Below are 14,811 nucleotides of genomic sequence, written 5' to 3'. Positions count from 1 at the left end.
CTGGAAACAAGAGACCTGCATACTCTAAATATTTTTGTCGATAAAACACCATTGACTATGCCAGGAATCAGCAATTACAGTAAAGTAAGCTTTGCAACTTAAGAAAATATAACAAAAATCTTTGTTTAACATGTCCACACTCACAAGATGAAATAGGTTTTTCCTTTCTAGTTATATTATGTTCTAAGTTAAAAATAAAATACAAAAAAGGTGATAAATCTTAAAAAGACTGTATTTCTTCAGCACCCAAACAAAACTAGGTTTTATCATTTCATTTAATTGCTGCTTGTTAAAACGTGTGTTCCTAATTGCTAGTAATAGTTTCTTAACATTAAAAGTGTTAAACACAACATATGTCTGTGTTAAACCCACCAGTGGGGGATTTTCCTTGCGCTCCGGGAGCAAGCGGGCCGTTGCTGAATGTTGTGAGGCTCTCTCTTCTTGGGCCGGCTTTGACGTTTCCATAATAGCGGTTGACCAAAATCTGTCGCAGAGCCTCACCCTATTAGAAGAAATGTCTGTTATTCTGTCTGTCATAAAGAATTCAGTTTATTTCCAAACATAATGTACCAACATAGCATCACAAACGGGGACATTCGTCCAAAAATACATACACACAAACAAACAGTTTAATGGCAAGTTCAACACCAAAAAAGCCGATGAAAGAAGTCATGAAAAAGTAAATAGAAAAATAAACTCCCACTTCACATGTTATTAATGTAAATACCGGAAAGTATTATTATAAGTTTTTATATTTTAATTCTATACAGATCTGAACACATATGATGTATGAAAAATAACGAAAAGTATCCCAAAAACTTCATGTGTGAGCCTAAACTCAACAAGACAAGATCTTTAATTTGGAGAGTTGGAGAACCAAAGTTAAAATGTTGCCTTGTTCCATACTATTTATTAAACTGATAGGGGGGGGGGGGGGGGGGGGGGTTGGAGTGAGCACCATGCTGTGGAAGCGGCGTGACTGTGAGGACGCCATTCATCAACCATCAGGAGGATGGAGGCCTCGGGCAGCAAACCGCCTGCTGTTCACCTACCCTCTTTTGATCCTCCACTTGCTTCAGTGGCTGGTTGGGATCAAGCTCCTGACAGGTGATGTTAGCAGAAAGCATCAAAATAAAAAAAAGAAAATATTTTTGGGGGGAGTGAGGGGAGGCAAAAAAATAAATGTGGGAAAATAATCAGAGAAAAAAATAAGATATTAAAACAGTGCAAATTAGTTACTTGTCAAGCATGCAGGAAATTGTGCAAAATCGACCATGCAGTTAAAAGGGAAGTGGTTGTGTCAGGCAAGATGTGAGGTTGGGTAGAGTCATGCAAGGCATTGTGCACAGGGAGGACTGACACTCTACAAAGACCATTTCACAGTCAAAATGTAACAAAAGTAGTATTTGGAACTTGACTTGTGGCTGTGAAGAAAAAAATTCAGCTCTGCACTTGGTTGTCTCTCATCGTATTATCTTTGGCCACAATGACAAGCCTCAGAGAAGTATTTACAGAGGAGACTACCAAAGTGCCAGAAGGGTTACAAAAACAAACATTAAGAGTTTAGAGGGTGGTGAGTATGGGGGGTCCAGGTTGCATAATGGAGCTGTGATCTACAAACTCCACCTCTAGCTTGTACTCACTGGAAAGAGCTGTAAATTGGAGTTTCCTCAAAAACCAGAGTTTGATTAAATGGATAGGCGGTAATGACAGGGTTGGTGGATGGGTGGGGATACAATCAATGGTTTAGACCAGGGGTGTCCAAACTTTTTGCAAAGAGGGCCAGATTTAGTGAGGTGAAAATATGTGAGGGCCAACCATTCGGCCGGCATTCTTTGAACTCTTATAATGACATTAAATGCAAATTAACTATTTAATGACTATTTTTTTAGCAATGGGATTGCTGTGAATTTCTGATTAGAAAACCAGAAATACTGTAAAATCTTTCTGAAAAAAAACCTTTTGTCAACATCAAATCTGGTTTTTACATGAAAAATTACATTTTTTACACTATTAAATGTTCACTGTAAACTTCCAAATGTAAATCACGCAAACAGGAAAAAACACAAACAAGTATCTTATTCAGAGGTACAAACCACTGTAGGTTTGAACACAGAAACAAATAAAACTATTCTTCTCGTTTGGCCCTGAAGGCTCTAAAGGGTAAGTCAAGTTGCTGTCACAGGCTTAGAATGACTTCTTACGTAATTTAGCCAATCACAATCAAGAAATCAAACACACAGTTCTTAGGAAATGCTGAATATTATTGATTTTATGACAGGAGCCTGCGGGCCGGTAGAAATTTGAACGTTGGCCGCATTTGGTCCATGGGGCCAGACTTTGGACATGCCTGAGCTCGATTTTAGAAAACAACAGATAAGACAAAATATCACAGGTTCTACTGTTCAACCAAGAAATGAATCACAGGAGAAAATGTATGGGGATGGATCACTCGTGTTTCACACTGACTATGATGGGATGCACAGTCTCTGATCAGCACAGACCCATATTAATGGGCCTCAAACACACCTCTGCAGGAACTTCAGGCTCGGGTGGAGGTGCCAGCTGATTGGAGATAAGAGGGGGGTGTTAGTCAAGGTTAGTACACGTTTGCTTTGCCTCCAAACTAAAACCTGCCCAATCAGAATCATCTAACTTTCTTATCAACCCATTTTTCTGCTGCGTTAATCTGGATTTCCGATGCCCCCTAACATATGGGTGTGGGTGGTGGAGGGAAAGCAGACTTAAGTTAGTAGTTTTCAAAGGACTTGCTTGATAAAAGCGGGGATAAGGAGCTTTAACCTGTTGCAGCATGAAAGCAAAACCTTGTTTCTGCTAAATAACAAGCTTCTCAACTCAAAACAGTCAGATTACGTTGCAGCATCGTGATGAGCTTTCAGTTTTATTTACTGTGGTTCCTTTATTTTGCTTTTTGCTCCAACTTGTTTCTGCTCATCCCAAGCACAACACTGCATTAATATTGCTTTAAAAAGCAAGACAGTTGCGCACGAATGAGCACCAACACAAGCATTCATGTGTGCTGCTGCACTACAAAAGCAAACCATAGGTATTATTTTTATCTGTATGCAAAACCGACTGGTTGCTTGCTATACTTCTGGATGCATACAGTCGTATACAACTCTCCCCTCATAGGAAGCAGTCATTACATTGATACTTTTGTTTTTACTCATGACCCAAAGTGATAGAAAAGATACTCAACTTAACCTAACCGATTCTACATTAAAATAATGAACCCAAGAGTTAACAAAAACCTAGATTAATCATGTTTAGATATATATTCACATTTAGATAAAAAAAATTACCTTTTATAAAAAGGCTTTGAGCCTAAGTTGTGAAACTTTACGCATATTGACCCTCATTCCAGAGGGGGCTGCCAGTGTGGAAAAATAAATGCACAAGCCTACATAAACATAAGCATGTTTCCATACAAAATGTAGTCATGATGCTTTATGCTTATTAATTGTGGAACTGTTCAGGGACTTCCCTGAGCAAAACCTTCTCTAAAGTCAACGCTCTGATTTTCACAGAACTATCTCGATGCATCAGCTGAACCATTAGCCATCTTAACTTTAACCTACACGATTCCAGGTTATCTGCAGTTCTTTCAAGTATGATAAAATGTTTTAATATCACCAGTGTTTTTCACGAATGTGAATAGTGATAAAAATCTTTAAACAACTAACATGAGCCCAGCCAAGACGGCAGGGTTTGAAATTCTAGAGGGAGTTGGGAACATCAGCACCTGTCGCATCTCAATATCTAACTGTCTTTTGTATTGCTTTTTTCAAATCATCAGACAAAAAATGGCATTTGAAAAAGATGTATTTGTGCCCTAAAAAGTGTGCTGGGTGGGCCACAAGCTTCCTGCTCCCCTCCAATCCAATCCATCCACTCAGACAAATGGATCCATTATCACCTTTGCTTTCCTCATCCGAGCTGGTGTCCGGCTCAAAACTGTATGACTGAATAGCATCAATATTGTTCGCTACTGATGTTCCACCAGTAATGTAAGGTTGAGAGTGTGAGTGTGAGTGTCTCTGTAAACAGAGAGCTCTCAGCAACGCAGAGGGAAAGGCGGGAGGGGGGTTTCTGAGCGAATGGTCCCGTCTATGATTCAGAGGCAAAATTCAAATGAACTGCTGCTGCTCTGCAGAGACTGTAAACTGTAAGCTAAATGACATTTTTGTTTCTTTTGACTAAAAACGACATAATTAAAATTAAAGACCACTGGGGACGCTTTTAAAATTGCTTAAAATATGTTCAGAGTGGATCTTTAAGGATATTGGATCTTCAAACCAAATGCAATGGCACCAACCCCAAAAAAAAACAATCAATTGATTCCCTTTGAGAACAGAAAAATGAAATGAGTGATGTTATAAAGCCATCGCCAAGCAATCTGTAGGCCAAAGAGCTTCTTTATCACCTACAGTCAAGCCATGTCAAAAAATCAAAGTGCCTTCTTTTGAAAGATGAGTCCGCTTCACTTTTAATGCCAATTCACGAGCGTCACATCGGTGTGGAGTTTCAAATCCCAGAAAAAACGTGTGTGCTGGGTGTGCTTATTATGTAACTGCTTCCTGAGAGCTGGCGGGAGCATCAAGTTAGGGATTCAACACCAGCCCTGCACATGGCTGAACAAAGTCTGGAGCACCCCCTGTTGAAAGAGACCAAATACTGCAGGCTGGAGTCTCAAGGAATATCAACTGAGGTACAAATGACGACAGGGGAAGGCCATCCCATGCTAACCACGAGAGTAGCAACTGAACACTAAAAAAAAAGGAACAAAAATGGCAGTTTATTTTGAATTTAGAGAGAAAAAAGCAGAAAAGAGAGCCTCACAAATATTTAGAGACAACCAGACTTTTTTTTGACAATCTATGCTCAGAAATGACAGATACCATTTGCCCCAAAGCTCTCTGGCCTTTCACACAGACATAAGACAAAAATGAAAACATCCATTGTTTAAGACATGACAGAGGCCTGATGGCTAACCTTGAAGGCTAGCTTGGTTGGGTTTTTACTCTAATTTGCATGTTATCAAGTTTATGTGGCAGAAGGAAATGCCTCTGGGTGAAAAGTCATTCTGCTTCATCTTGCACGCTCTGGTTATAGTAAAATCCAGCCAACAGGACTGGGCAAGCAGTAACAAGATGCACACATTTCAGTGTGATACCGTACTTGGATGACTCTTTGGAAGGGAAGAGGATCTGTCTTTGACTGTGTGCTATTTTGCTGTAGTTTCAAGAGCAGGATCAGGCTGAATTCTGGAGTCACACCGCAGATGTTAGGCTGGGTTCATTTTGCTGCTGGACTGAAAAGCTCATGTTTGCATCAGACATGTTGGTTCCATCTGAGTGTGGGCATCGATAAGAGCCACAGAGCACGTGCTGAGGCACATTCTTAGAATGCTGCTGGTTGATGAAACAAAGTGCTGCTGTGTGCAAACAGACTCATTTTTGTGGAAGTTGGGGATTTCCGTGGCTTGGCTGCTAAACGACCAGAATAAGGAGGGAGGAAAAGGAGGGACAACAAGACAGAGACATGACAGAGAAAGTGGAAGCACAATGCTGCTGGCGGCTCTGGAAAGACCCTTTCCCACAATTCCTCCATTTCCTCACTGAGCATCTTTGTTAATCAGGAGCGTGGTGGGGAAGGAAAGTGAACAATCATTTTTTTAGTCATCACAGTATTCTTATTTTCCCTGCTTGCACATATTTTCCAACTTTGACACAACACACACTTTCAGTTTTAATCAATCAAGTAATTTTAAAGGAAGCATGTAATAAGGTTGGAAATGTCAACAAACTGATTACTGTTCATCTGAAAACTGTTGATCTTTTTCTTGAGCAGCTCTACTTTCAACACAGAAGATCCTGACCCAGTTCTGATGTGAAACCTGTAAACTTCAACCATTAAAAATTACAGCTGAAAAGTTACAAACATTAACAATAGTTCAAAAGAATTTTGAATAACTGATTTTTTAAAAATTTTTTGAGGATGTATGAAACTGTTTGTTCATTAACTCCATCTAAAATATACATTCAAATAGCATTCTCCTCTATAAACTCAGTCAAGGGTGAAAGCACAAACGTGCTTTTACTCTGTGCAGCAACTTCCCCTAACTCCTCTGATTCACCTTTAAAAACAAGAACAAGAGACAAGTTTTGGCCTATTCCAGAAGCTTCACAGATCATGACCATAATACACAGTCCTGTAAAAGGTGATAAATCCCTTCTGTGGTCTGTTTTCAGTTAGGTAAAGTAAACACATTCAGCTTGATTGCGTCAGAAAAGCAAAAGACTGAACTGCCAAGTACAGTTTTATGCAAACTTCTATTTTAAACATGCAAGATAAAAGGCTGGTAAATCTATCAATCTATTTCGAGAACTAACTATAGATTGACTACGTTGTCTGAGTTCTTTCCGTTATCCGAGTAAATAGAAAAAACTGCTTTTATTAATCCAAAAACAAAAAAAACAACTGTTCAAACCTATCTGACACACATTACAAAAAATACAAGGGGAAAAAATGACCCCTTTAAACCTTTTGACCCAGGAAGTCTTTTATCTAGACGTACAGTCAGGTCATAAAAATAAATTCAGCTCTTAAGTTTGCTCTGTATTTGTGAAAAAGTTCTGCTGAAGGTAAACAGTAAACGTAAGAAATGTTTGAATGAACTAATAAAAGTTCCACTTGTATGTATTTACGCCAACAGGATGGAAGAATTTTTAAATGATGACGTTGTGTTTCTGGTGTTCTTGTGCTATTTTTCTTATGATGGAGGACATTTATATAGGAAATAAAGCTTTTTATTTTTTTGTTCAAATTGTTGTAAATCAGCAGCAGACGGAAAAAAAAAGCTTATTATTTCATGTACTTTTGATTCTTTATGTGCACTTTGAGTTTTATATCTTCAGCTATAAAATAAGGTTTAAAAACAAACAAATGTCCCAGCATAACTCGCTCCTGAAGGGAACATTTGATTTAAAAAATAATAATAATAATATTAAAAAAATGAGCTAAAGAACAAAAGGATAAGTAAGTTAGTGTTCAGGAATTGAAATGTGTCACGTTTAAGTTTGACTTCCGGATCTGCAGAGACTTTTAAAACACTGGTGTCATCAGAAGTGTCCAGAAATCTCTAATCCCTTTTAAACATGTCACAACTTCATAATCACTACAGTTACACCGCCAATGAATGTATTCCAAACTAAAAGCTACCACATAAACATATAAAAGCAGGGTGGATGAACACATGGAGTTCGATCGAGTTAGAAATATTAGCTACATTCTGAATGAGGAGTTAGAGCGGCTCTTAATGGCGTATGAATGCGGACGGCGAGGAAGGACGGGGGGAAGCTGCTGACATGGATCACAGATGGAATCGCAGTGCTTTATAGACATCTACTTGAAGCACAACTATGTCTATATCAAATGGACATCACAGGAGTAAGTAAAATGATCAACCTCAGCCACATCCATCTCATCATCAAAGGTAATCAGCTGCAAGAGAAGAAGTATAGGAGGCACAGAGTTAGTAGAGCTTGTTAGTGAGCGACAGCTCCCTTCACAAAAGTGAAAGAGTCTCAGACAGACACCATAAAGTAAGTTAGTAAACCGTAAACCATTATCGTATAGATATTACACATTATAAAGTCGTATTATTTTTCTGAATTTCTCCACATGGGATTTAAGAGCATATGTGAAAAAAGGCTGCTTGGATCAGATTAGAGTTTGTTTCTTGGAAAGTCTGCTTCAACTGAACACGTGTGAAAGCTCATCAAAGCCCTGCTGTGCCTGAAAAGGAGGGTTTGCCTGCAAGTGAACCCTGATGGGGCTCAACACAGTGTGAATACAGGAGGTAATCCATGAGCAATTAGAAAGGACAAATCAGACAAAGCTCAAACAGAGAAAATTTGAAGTATATTACACAAATGATAGAATCGTTGAATTGGTGAGAGAAAATAATACAAGCTCAGTTTTTTTATATAATTTCTTCCTGGTGAGTGTTTGTTTCACTCCTCAAAAAAAATCAACAGCAATAACTGTGTAATTTCATCCATTTGGTTAAGTCTGTTCAAAAAAGTCAAATGACGAAAAAGGTAACCAAATGGTTAAAATAAAGTTTATTCTAAAAGATAGGTTGTTGATGGTTGCCAGGGATCTATTAGGAACAACATTTATCCCTATCAGAAATAACATTTACCTGAAAACAGTTACTGACTATGACTGTAAGCATACACTTCCCAATCTATTAGGAACAAGTATAGATTTAAAAAATAAAGTGTTTCTGAAAACGGTCAGAAGAATATCGGTAGATTTGTTTTAGTGTCGAGCCGATACCGATAAACTCAAATTGTGCAAATATCGTGTGTTTCCGATACTGGCTTAGATATATTACCCATTAGTAAAAGTGATGATTAATGTAACACTACAAATATTTATAGATCACGTTGGTTACCTTAAATAGAACTTTTTTTTTAGCCTAAGGGGACTCATTTGTCTTTAACTGGAAAATGATCTAGATTAAAATGATACATTATTATAATACACTATTATATTGTATGTTATATAAAATATTCTTCTGGCTGAAACATTTTCTTGATTAAATTATTTTTATGTAAGCATTTCAAGGAAAAAACTGTGGAAATATTTAAAAGTAATTCTTGTGTTTTGTTAGTGAGGCTCTGAATCAGGCATCACATTTTCTAAACTTTAACCTTTTTAGTTTTCTTAGGAGAAAAATATTGAGAAGTAAAACAAAAGAAATGCAGTTAGTGATATTACTTATATACAGCTGAAAAAAATAAATGTACACCCTCTGAAAAGTACAAATCATGTCTTTTCTTTGAGTTAAAAATGTAACTTTAACCTATTACTGCTTTCAGATCTTTTTGTAGGGAAAAGAGTCCTGAAAGGTTTGAGAAGTGTTTTAACGGATAGGAGGGATCATCTCTGGCTCCAAACCCTTTAGATCAGCTGTCATACCTTTTCTCCAAATCCTCCGTCTTTTGTCATCATTTCCCTCAGAGTCTGCAGCACTTTAATGCACAGACGCTCCTCGTTCTCCTCCAGGAGCTGCTTAGTGTGTTTGATCAGCCTAACACAAAACAAGAATAAACTTACATTGCATAAGTTTAAAAAAACAATATTCGATTTTTTGTATTGTTGTATCGTTTTGTGTCTTTATTTCATTTTGAAATGATCAGAACCATAAAAACGTAAAAAAAAAGACAATAAAAAAATTCAACTTAAGTCTTTCCTAGATTCCACTATCAGCCATTATATCTTAGATTATTTATCTAAGATTATTTAAAAATCTTAACTCATACTACTATTAAAGAAAGATTGACTGCATATTCCTAGTCATATTTCTAGTAGAAATGAGACAAAAAATAAAAGGTTTTTGTACAGCATGACGTGAAGGTGAATTTTAAGGAATATTTTAAAAATATAATATACCTTAAAAGTTTGTATAATAATATGGGAAGCACTAATTAAATGTGTTTTTTTGGTCATAATAGCTTCCATAACTATTTGGGGACTGCTGGAGCTCAGTGACATAAAACAGCAAAGATTAAACTGAAGATACAGAAAAATCTTCCTTTATTGTACAGTTGTAATGCAGCCTCACTGCCTGTGCAGCAGTGTGAACCCAGTAAGTCTGAGAATGTCTGAGATGTTGGTTAATTGTTTCTGCTGAAGTTGCACAGCGTTCATAAAAAGTTTTGATAAAGTACATTTGTGATTAACTTTTTGAGTAGAAAACTCAAACAGTTGGGTAGAAAATGGGTTCCCTCGCCTTTTTATAGCCCTAATTGACAGGAATTTGGGGCTTTCTTGTTTTTCCCACAAAAAAGATTAAAAAAAAAATTTCATTTAATCTTTTGTTTATCATTTTGTTGACATTTTCCTTTTTAAAGATATTTCCACCGATTAACCTTGTTGAATTCTTAGAAACATTTTTATTTGCACTTCAAACAATTTTTTAATTATGAGCATCAGTTTTGTTTTATATTAATTGATAATTTCACTTTTTTTTTTCTTCAGACATATTTCAAAAATATATCTTAGATTGAGGCATTCAAAGTGACAAAGAATTTATTTCTGAAATTAGCAAAAAGAACAATAATAAATCAGAGGAAATAAATCTAAAGCTCACTTGGATATAAATCCTCCACTTTCACATTTCTTGCGAGCTTCAGTGTTCTCCGGGAAGAGCAGCTCTGGACGATGCAGGACGTCCACCAGAACGGAGAGCTCCGCTTGGACCAGCGGCCTCAGACGGTCCTCCAGAGCAGAAACAATGTCCTGAAGAACACAAAAACAGCTGTTAGATGTTTTATTAAGCTGTGAGGCCATCATCCCGTGGTGGATTGATGGGGAGTCTCGTCTTAAAAGTGTGCTCAGTGAGATCATTGATTACTGACAAAGACTCTTTTTGTGTTTAACTGTGTTAACCAAAAATCCCTAAATACACTTGTAATAGATTAGAGTTCTAGATTTGACTCAACTTTATTGTTACAGCTCATGTGAGAACAATGCAACAAAATACATGAATGCCACAATGAGCAGAATTAAAAGCACTTGATTACCTGTAGAACTTTTTTAATTAAATTTTTTGTATGTACTTTTACAATGAAATTACTCTTCACATTTAAATATTAAATCACAATAAAAGATGTGAAATTTTTATCTATCTTGCATTTTTTTAACCAAGTCAAATCTGTCTAAATAGTACAGACAAAACTCATGAAGTACAATGTTTCCAATCATTTAATCTAATTGTATCAATTGATAGTGCAACATTTGACTTTTTTTCCTTTTTGTTGTTGTTTCTCCATCAGATTGTTTTGGGGAATTTGTGAGCATTTTCAAAATATTCTTTTTCCATATTTAATTGTATGGGAATATATATGAAAATACATTTTAAAATATCATACAGACTATCTTTCCTGCACATAATGGAATAGATAAAAAGATTTAAAAAAAAGAGAGAAACAAAGAAGAGAAAAAACGAGGACAACATCCTGGAAGTCAATTTACTAAAAGAGGCCAATGACCTTCTAAAAACAGGTTTTGAAATTTGATAAAACCATGTATGGCTGCTGCTGAGAATAGAACTGTTTGTTTGTTTTGTTTTTTTCTGACAATTGGATGACCTCCTACCAAACCCAGGGTTTCCAGTGTAAAACAAGATAACAGCTGAGCTGAACAAGGCAGGCCAGACTTTTTCACAGACTTCCAGTGAAAGCTGAGTCACGTTTTACAGGAAAAATGGGCGCAGCAGCTTGTCAAATTACTCCGTTGTTTTTTTCTTTTCATAGACAAAAAGGCTCCCCCTGGAGCATTTTATCAACCACTAAAGCATCAAAGACTATCCCAATCATGGAATATCGATTGAAAGTACTTACAGTGACAGAGTTTTAATTTCTTGAACTTGTTAGGATATAAATGTGGGCAGAATTTTCTCTCATCGCTTGTTTTCTGCTTTATAAATGCCCAGAGAGGATGGGAAAATGCAAGTTGCCGTTTTTAAATATCCTTCAACCAACTCTGTTTTACAGACATGCGTATTGCTTCATAAAATGTCTTCAAGAGTAAGGTGGAAATTCAGGAATCTATGAAGAAACTATAAAAAAGTGTATTTTTAAAGCTTCTTCCTGAGAACAGAGAACAGATGAGAACAAAAAATTCAATTTTTTGGGGGGAATTCTGATGTGTTTTAAACCCTTTGATAAAGTCCACATAAGAAGTTGAAATATCATTTTTTCAAATTACATATAGATAGTCTCAACTATGATATGTTTGGTACAATTTTGCTCACAAGAAGTTAGTTTAAGATGAAAAAATATTGACACGACTGTTCAGGGAAAAGTACCTTATTTACACACTGTCTCAAATTTGATACACACATTTTTTGTTGTAACATGGTGTCACTATATTTAAAAAATCAATTGTAAACAAATTTTGCATCCTTTCATTATAACAAATAGTCATTTACAAAAATGAATAACAACAAATGAGTTATTCTCACCATTATGTTTTGAAAATTAGCAAAACTTTTCCCACCAAAAGTGTTTTTGAGATTTCACGAAAGGAGCCATTTTGAAATGAACATAAAAAACCCTTTTACTGCCTCTAGTGGAAGGATAATGTTCTACATGGCAGAAAACACCAAGTTATACACAATGGGTTCTTAAGTAAAGTTTGGATCATGGTAATGTGATGGGGGGACTCAGAAATGCACTTGTCAAGTGTGATAGGAATTGTTGTATAGGGTTGATAAAATGAAACACTGTGGCTCTTTCCGTTTGTTTGTCCAGATAAATTGACAGAAGAAAATGCATTTTACTTTTGACAGCGGGAGATGTGGACTACAGACCTGCAGCCTCTCAATAATGTTTCTGTAGTCTTTAGAAGTGGACGGGCAGGAGTCCCGCCGGGAGGTGTTCTTAGCGGACAGTCTCCAGTTGAGGATGCTCTTCTGAACGACATTATTAGACTTTACAAACAGGTTGTTGACCTGACTGTCGAGATCCACCGGGATAGCAATAGCTCTGCTCTTAGCTGGGAAAAAAAAGAGATGTATATTTGTTCATAACATCATCGCTCAATTTCAAAGGTTTTCATGAAGGTTTGTCCTCAGTTGCGGTTAATGTGCTTACCCACATCTGAAAGCACTTTGATACAAGCCTCCACTGAGGCCTTCTGAACGGGATTCAGCCAGTTACAGTGGTAGATCCTGAACACGCCCTGGAGCAGTTGTACAAATACGGGCTGGCGAGTCTAACAGACAAATGAAAGCATGTTAGGACAAAAGCTCCATAAGACGGTTGTTGAGGAGAATTCTGAAAAAAATCCTTATGACCCCTGCATGACTGAGGATATTTGTAAACAATCATACAGAGGTAGCTCACTACAGGCCTAAAAGACGAGCTGTTAAGGTTTGTTCACGCTCCCATTTCCCACCAACGCCACTGATTTCTACCTGCCAACAACCACAGACTACAATAAATACCTCTGTTATCTTTCCGAGAATGGCTGCCTGTTCCAAAAGAAAAGGAAAAGGTTTCTGTGTAATCATGACGAGGAAAACCTCAGCACACAGAAGCTGTTAGAGATCACACCGGATTTAGAGCAACTATCAAGTCATTTTCCCCCTAAAAATGTGCTGAAAAATAGACATTAAATTTATGTGTAGAAAAACTAACAAGTGTTTTACTATCTATAGAGGAGCAAGAGCATTTTATATGGGGAGGCGGAAGTGGTTAAGGAAGACTTTGAAAAGGTGGCAAATGGGGACATATTACTTTAAATTAAAGGTAAATTAATGTAATTTTTATTTTAATTGTTAGTTTTTGCAATGCTTAAAGAAGATTGTATTGATGATCTTTGCAGATTTTTTGAGTCCATTCTTTTTAGAAAAAAATAAGTCAGCTTTTCATTTGCTTGAGTTTGTATTTGAATTTTTCAGGGGGTCTCATGCAGACAAAAAGGTGAAATGTATTCCTGTCTCTAAAAACATGTTTGTGTGCACACATAATACTTATTTCCACAAGTATGATGGATTCTGGATGTTTAGATGAGGATTTTATTGATAAAAAGCTGGATAAAAGGATTTCATCTGTGCCTTAGTTTTGTATTTCCAGAGATGCTCAAAATAATGAAGTCAGTCAAACAAAAACACATTTTAATTTTTAACTTTTTCCTTCTTGTGCTTGTTAATTTAAACTTTAGGTTCTTAGTTAACTAATACATTTTGCTTTACTGAATTTTTTTACAAATGTTTTATTTTTTCATTGCCTTTTGCTGGGGTTGTAAGCATGGAAGTTGCACTTTAAAACAGATTCAATCACAGTTTTGCTGGTAAAAAATGTAAAGGCATTGTTTTATAAAAACAGACAGCAAGTAATAAAGCCATTTTAAAACCAGAACAATAACATTGCCATTTAAAATATATGTAAATCTATGTATCTATCACAATTTGAAAAATCACAGTTTACTGCTCTTTTTCTAACTGTAACTCTGTGTTTTGATTGTTTCTGTACATCAACACTCCTGATCCAGCTCATCAGATCTTCAAACATTTTCAAAGTTTGATTAAAAAAATAAAAAGCATGTCCTCTGAATCAGATGTGTTGCAGAAGGGAAAAGAGTCAACAATTGGGCCCGAAAAAAGACGAGAAGCACTGGTTTACTGGGAAAAGTGTTGATGAGCAAATAGCCACCCAAATGTTTGAGGAGTAGACCGACCACATCACATGTTTGCACAGTGTGCAGCACATCCCAGCAAACCTTGTGCAACATTAACAGATCTGGGAGGAACTGAGTCTAGTTGGTGAGTAAGAGATGACAGTAACAAAACCCATAGAGTGAGAACTTTAAGAACAGTTGATGTGGAACACACCCAAAAGTTAGGTTAGGGGGGGGTTACCATTACTTACATATATGTGAAGAGTGATCTGTGAGAGAGCAAGAATGTTATTTTGATTGACATACACATATATTTTAAGGATAAGTCTTTATAAATAAAATGGCCTAAATAAACCCTCAATTTGGGAGCAGGTTGAAGAACTACACAGAAAGTATTAAACTCCGCATTGCAGTGTCTAACAGCAGTCCACGCTACCTGCAGGCTTGTACTCTGGTCAGAGAAAGGCGAGCTGAAGAAACACGTGACAATGCTCATGACGGTCTCAGTTACGTAACGCTCCAGCATGGTATCTGCATGTTTCCTGTCGCTGGTGGTGTTGCACACCTAAAACAGGGACGGCAAACACACATTAT

At 36.7% G+C, this 14,811-nt stretch overlaps 1 protein-coding gene across 13 annotated transcripts in view; it reads right to left on the bottom strand.

Annotated features, from left to right (window-relative positions):
* Window positions 1-14,811, bottom strand: part of LOC101155104 (inositol 1,4,5-trisphosphate-gated calcium channel ITPR1) — a 109,261-nt gene that overhangs the window by 53,351 nt on the left and 41,099 nt on the right. For 3 of the 13 annotated variants that reach the window (XM_020703415.3, XM_078948070.1, XM_078948071.1), the window contains exons 35-44: window positions 14,654-14,782; window positions 14,469-14,486; window positions 12,690-12,810; window positions 12,407-12,591; window positions 10,184-10,332; window positions 9,010-9,121; window positions 7,489-7,524; window positions 2,530-2,565; window positions 1,053-1,100; window positions 373-502 (exon numbers count right to left, since the gene is read on the bottom strand). In XM_020703415.3, coding sequence (XP_020559074.1) covers window positions 373-502; window positions 1,053-1,100; window positions 2,530-2,565; window positions 7,489-7,524; window positions 9,010-9,121; window positions 10,184-10,332; window positions 12,407-12,591; window positions 12,690-12,810; window positions 14,469-14,486; window positions 14,654-14,782 — 964 coding nt within the window. The remainder of the gene's footprint in view (window positions 1-372; window positions 503-1,052; window positions 1,101-2,529; window positions 2,566-7,488; window positions 7,525-9,009; window positions 9,122-10,183; window positions 10,333-12,406; window positions 12,592-12,689; window positions 12,811-14,468; window positions 14,487-14,653; window positions 14,783-14,811) is intronic. The other 10 variants (XM_020703418.3, XM_078948074.1, XM_078948078.1 and 7 more) reach the window with 6 other exon arrangements.

Source organism: Oryzias latipes, chromosome 5, assembly GCF_053564925.1.
Source record: "Oryzias latipes strain Hd-rR chromosome 5, Olatipes_Hd-rR_3.1".
Taxonomy (NCBI): Eukaryota; Metazoa; Chordata; class Actinopteri; order Beloniformes; family Adrianichthyidae; genus Oryzias; species Oryzias latipes.
The sequence above is the reverse complement of the archived record's forward strand: the minus strand, read 5'-3'. Positions and strand labels throughout refer to the sequence as shown.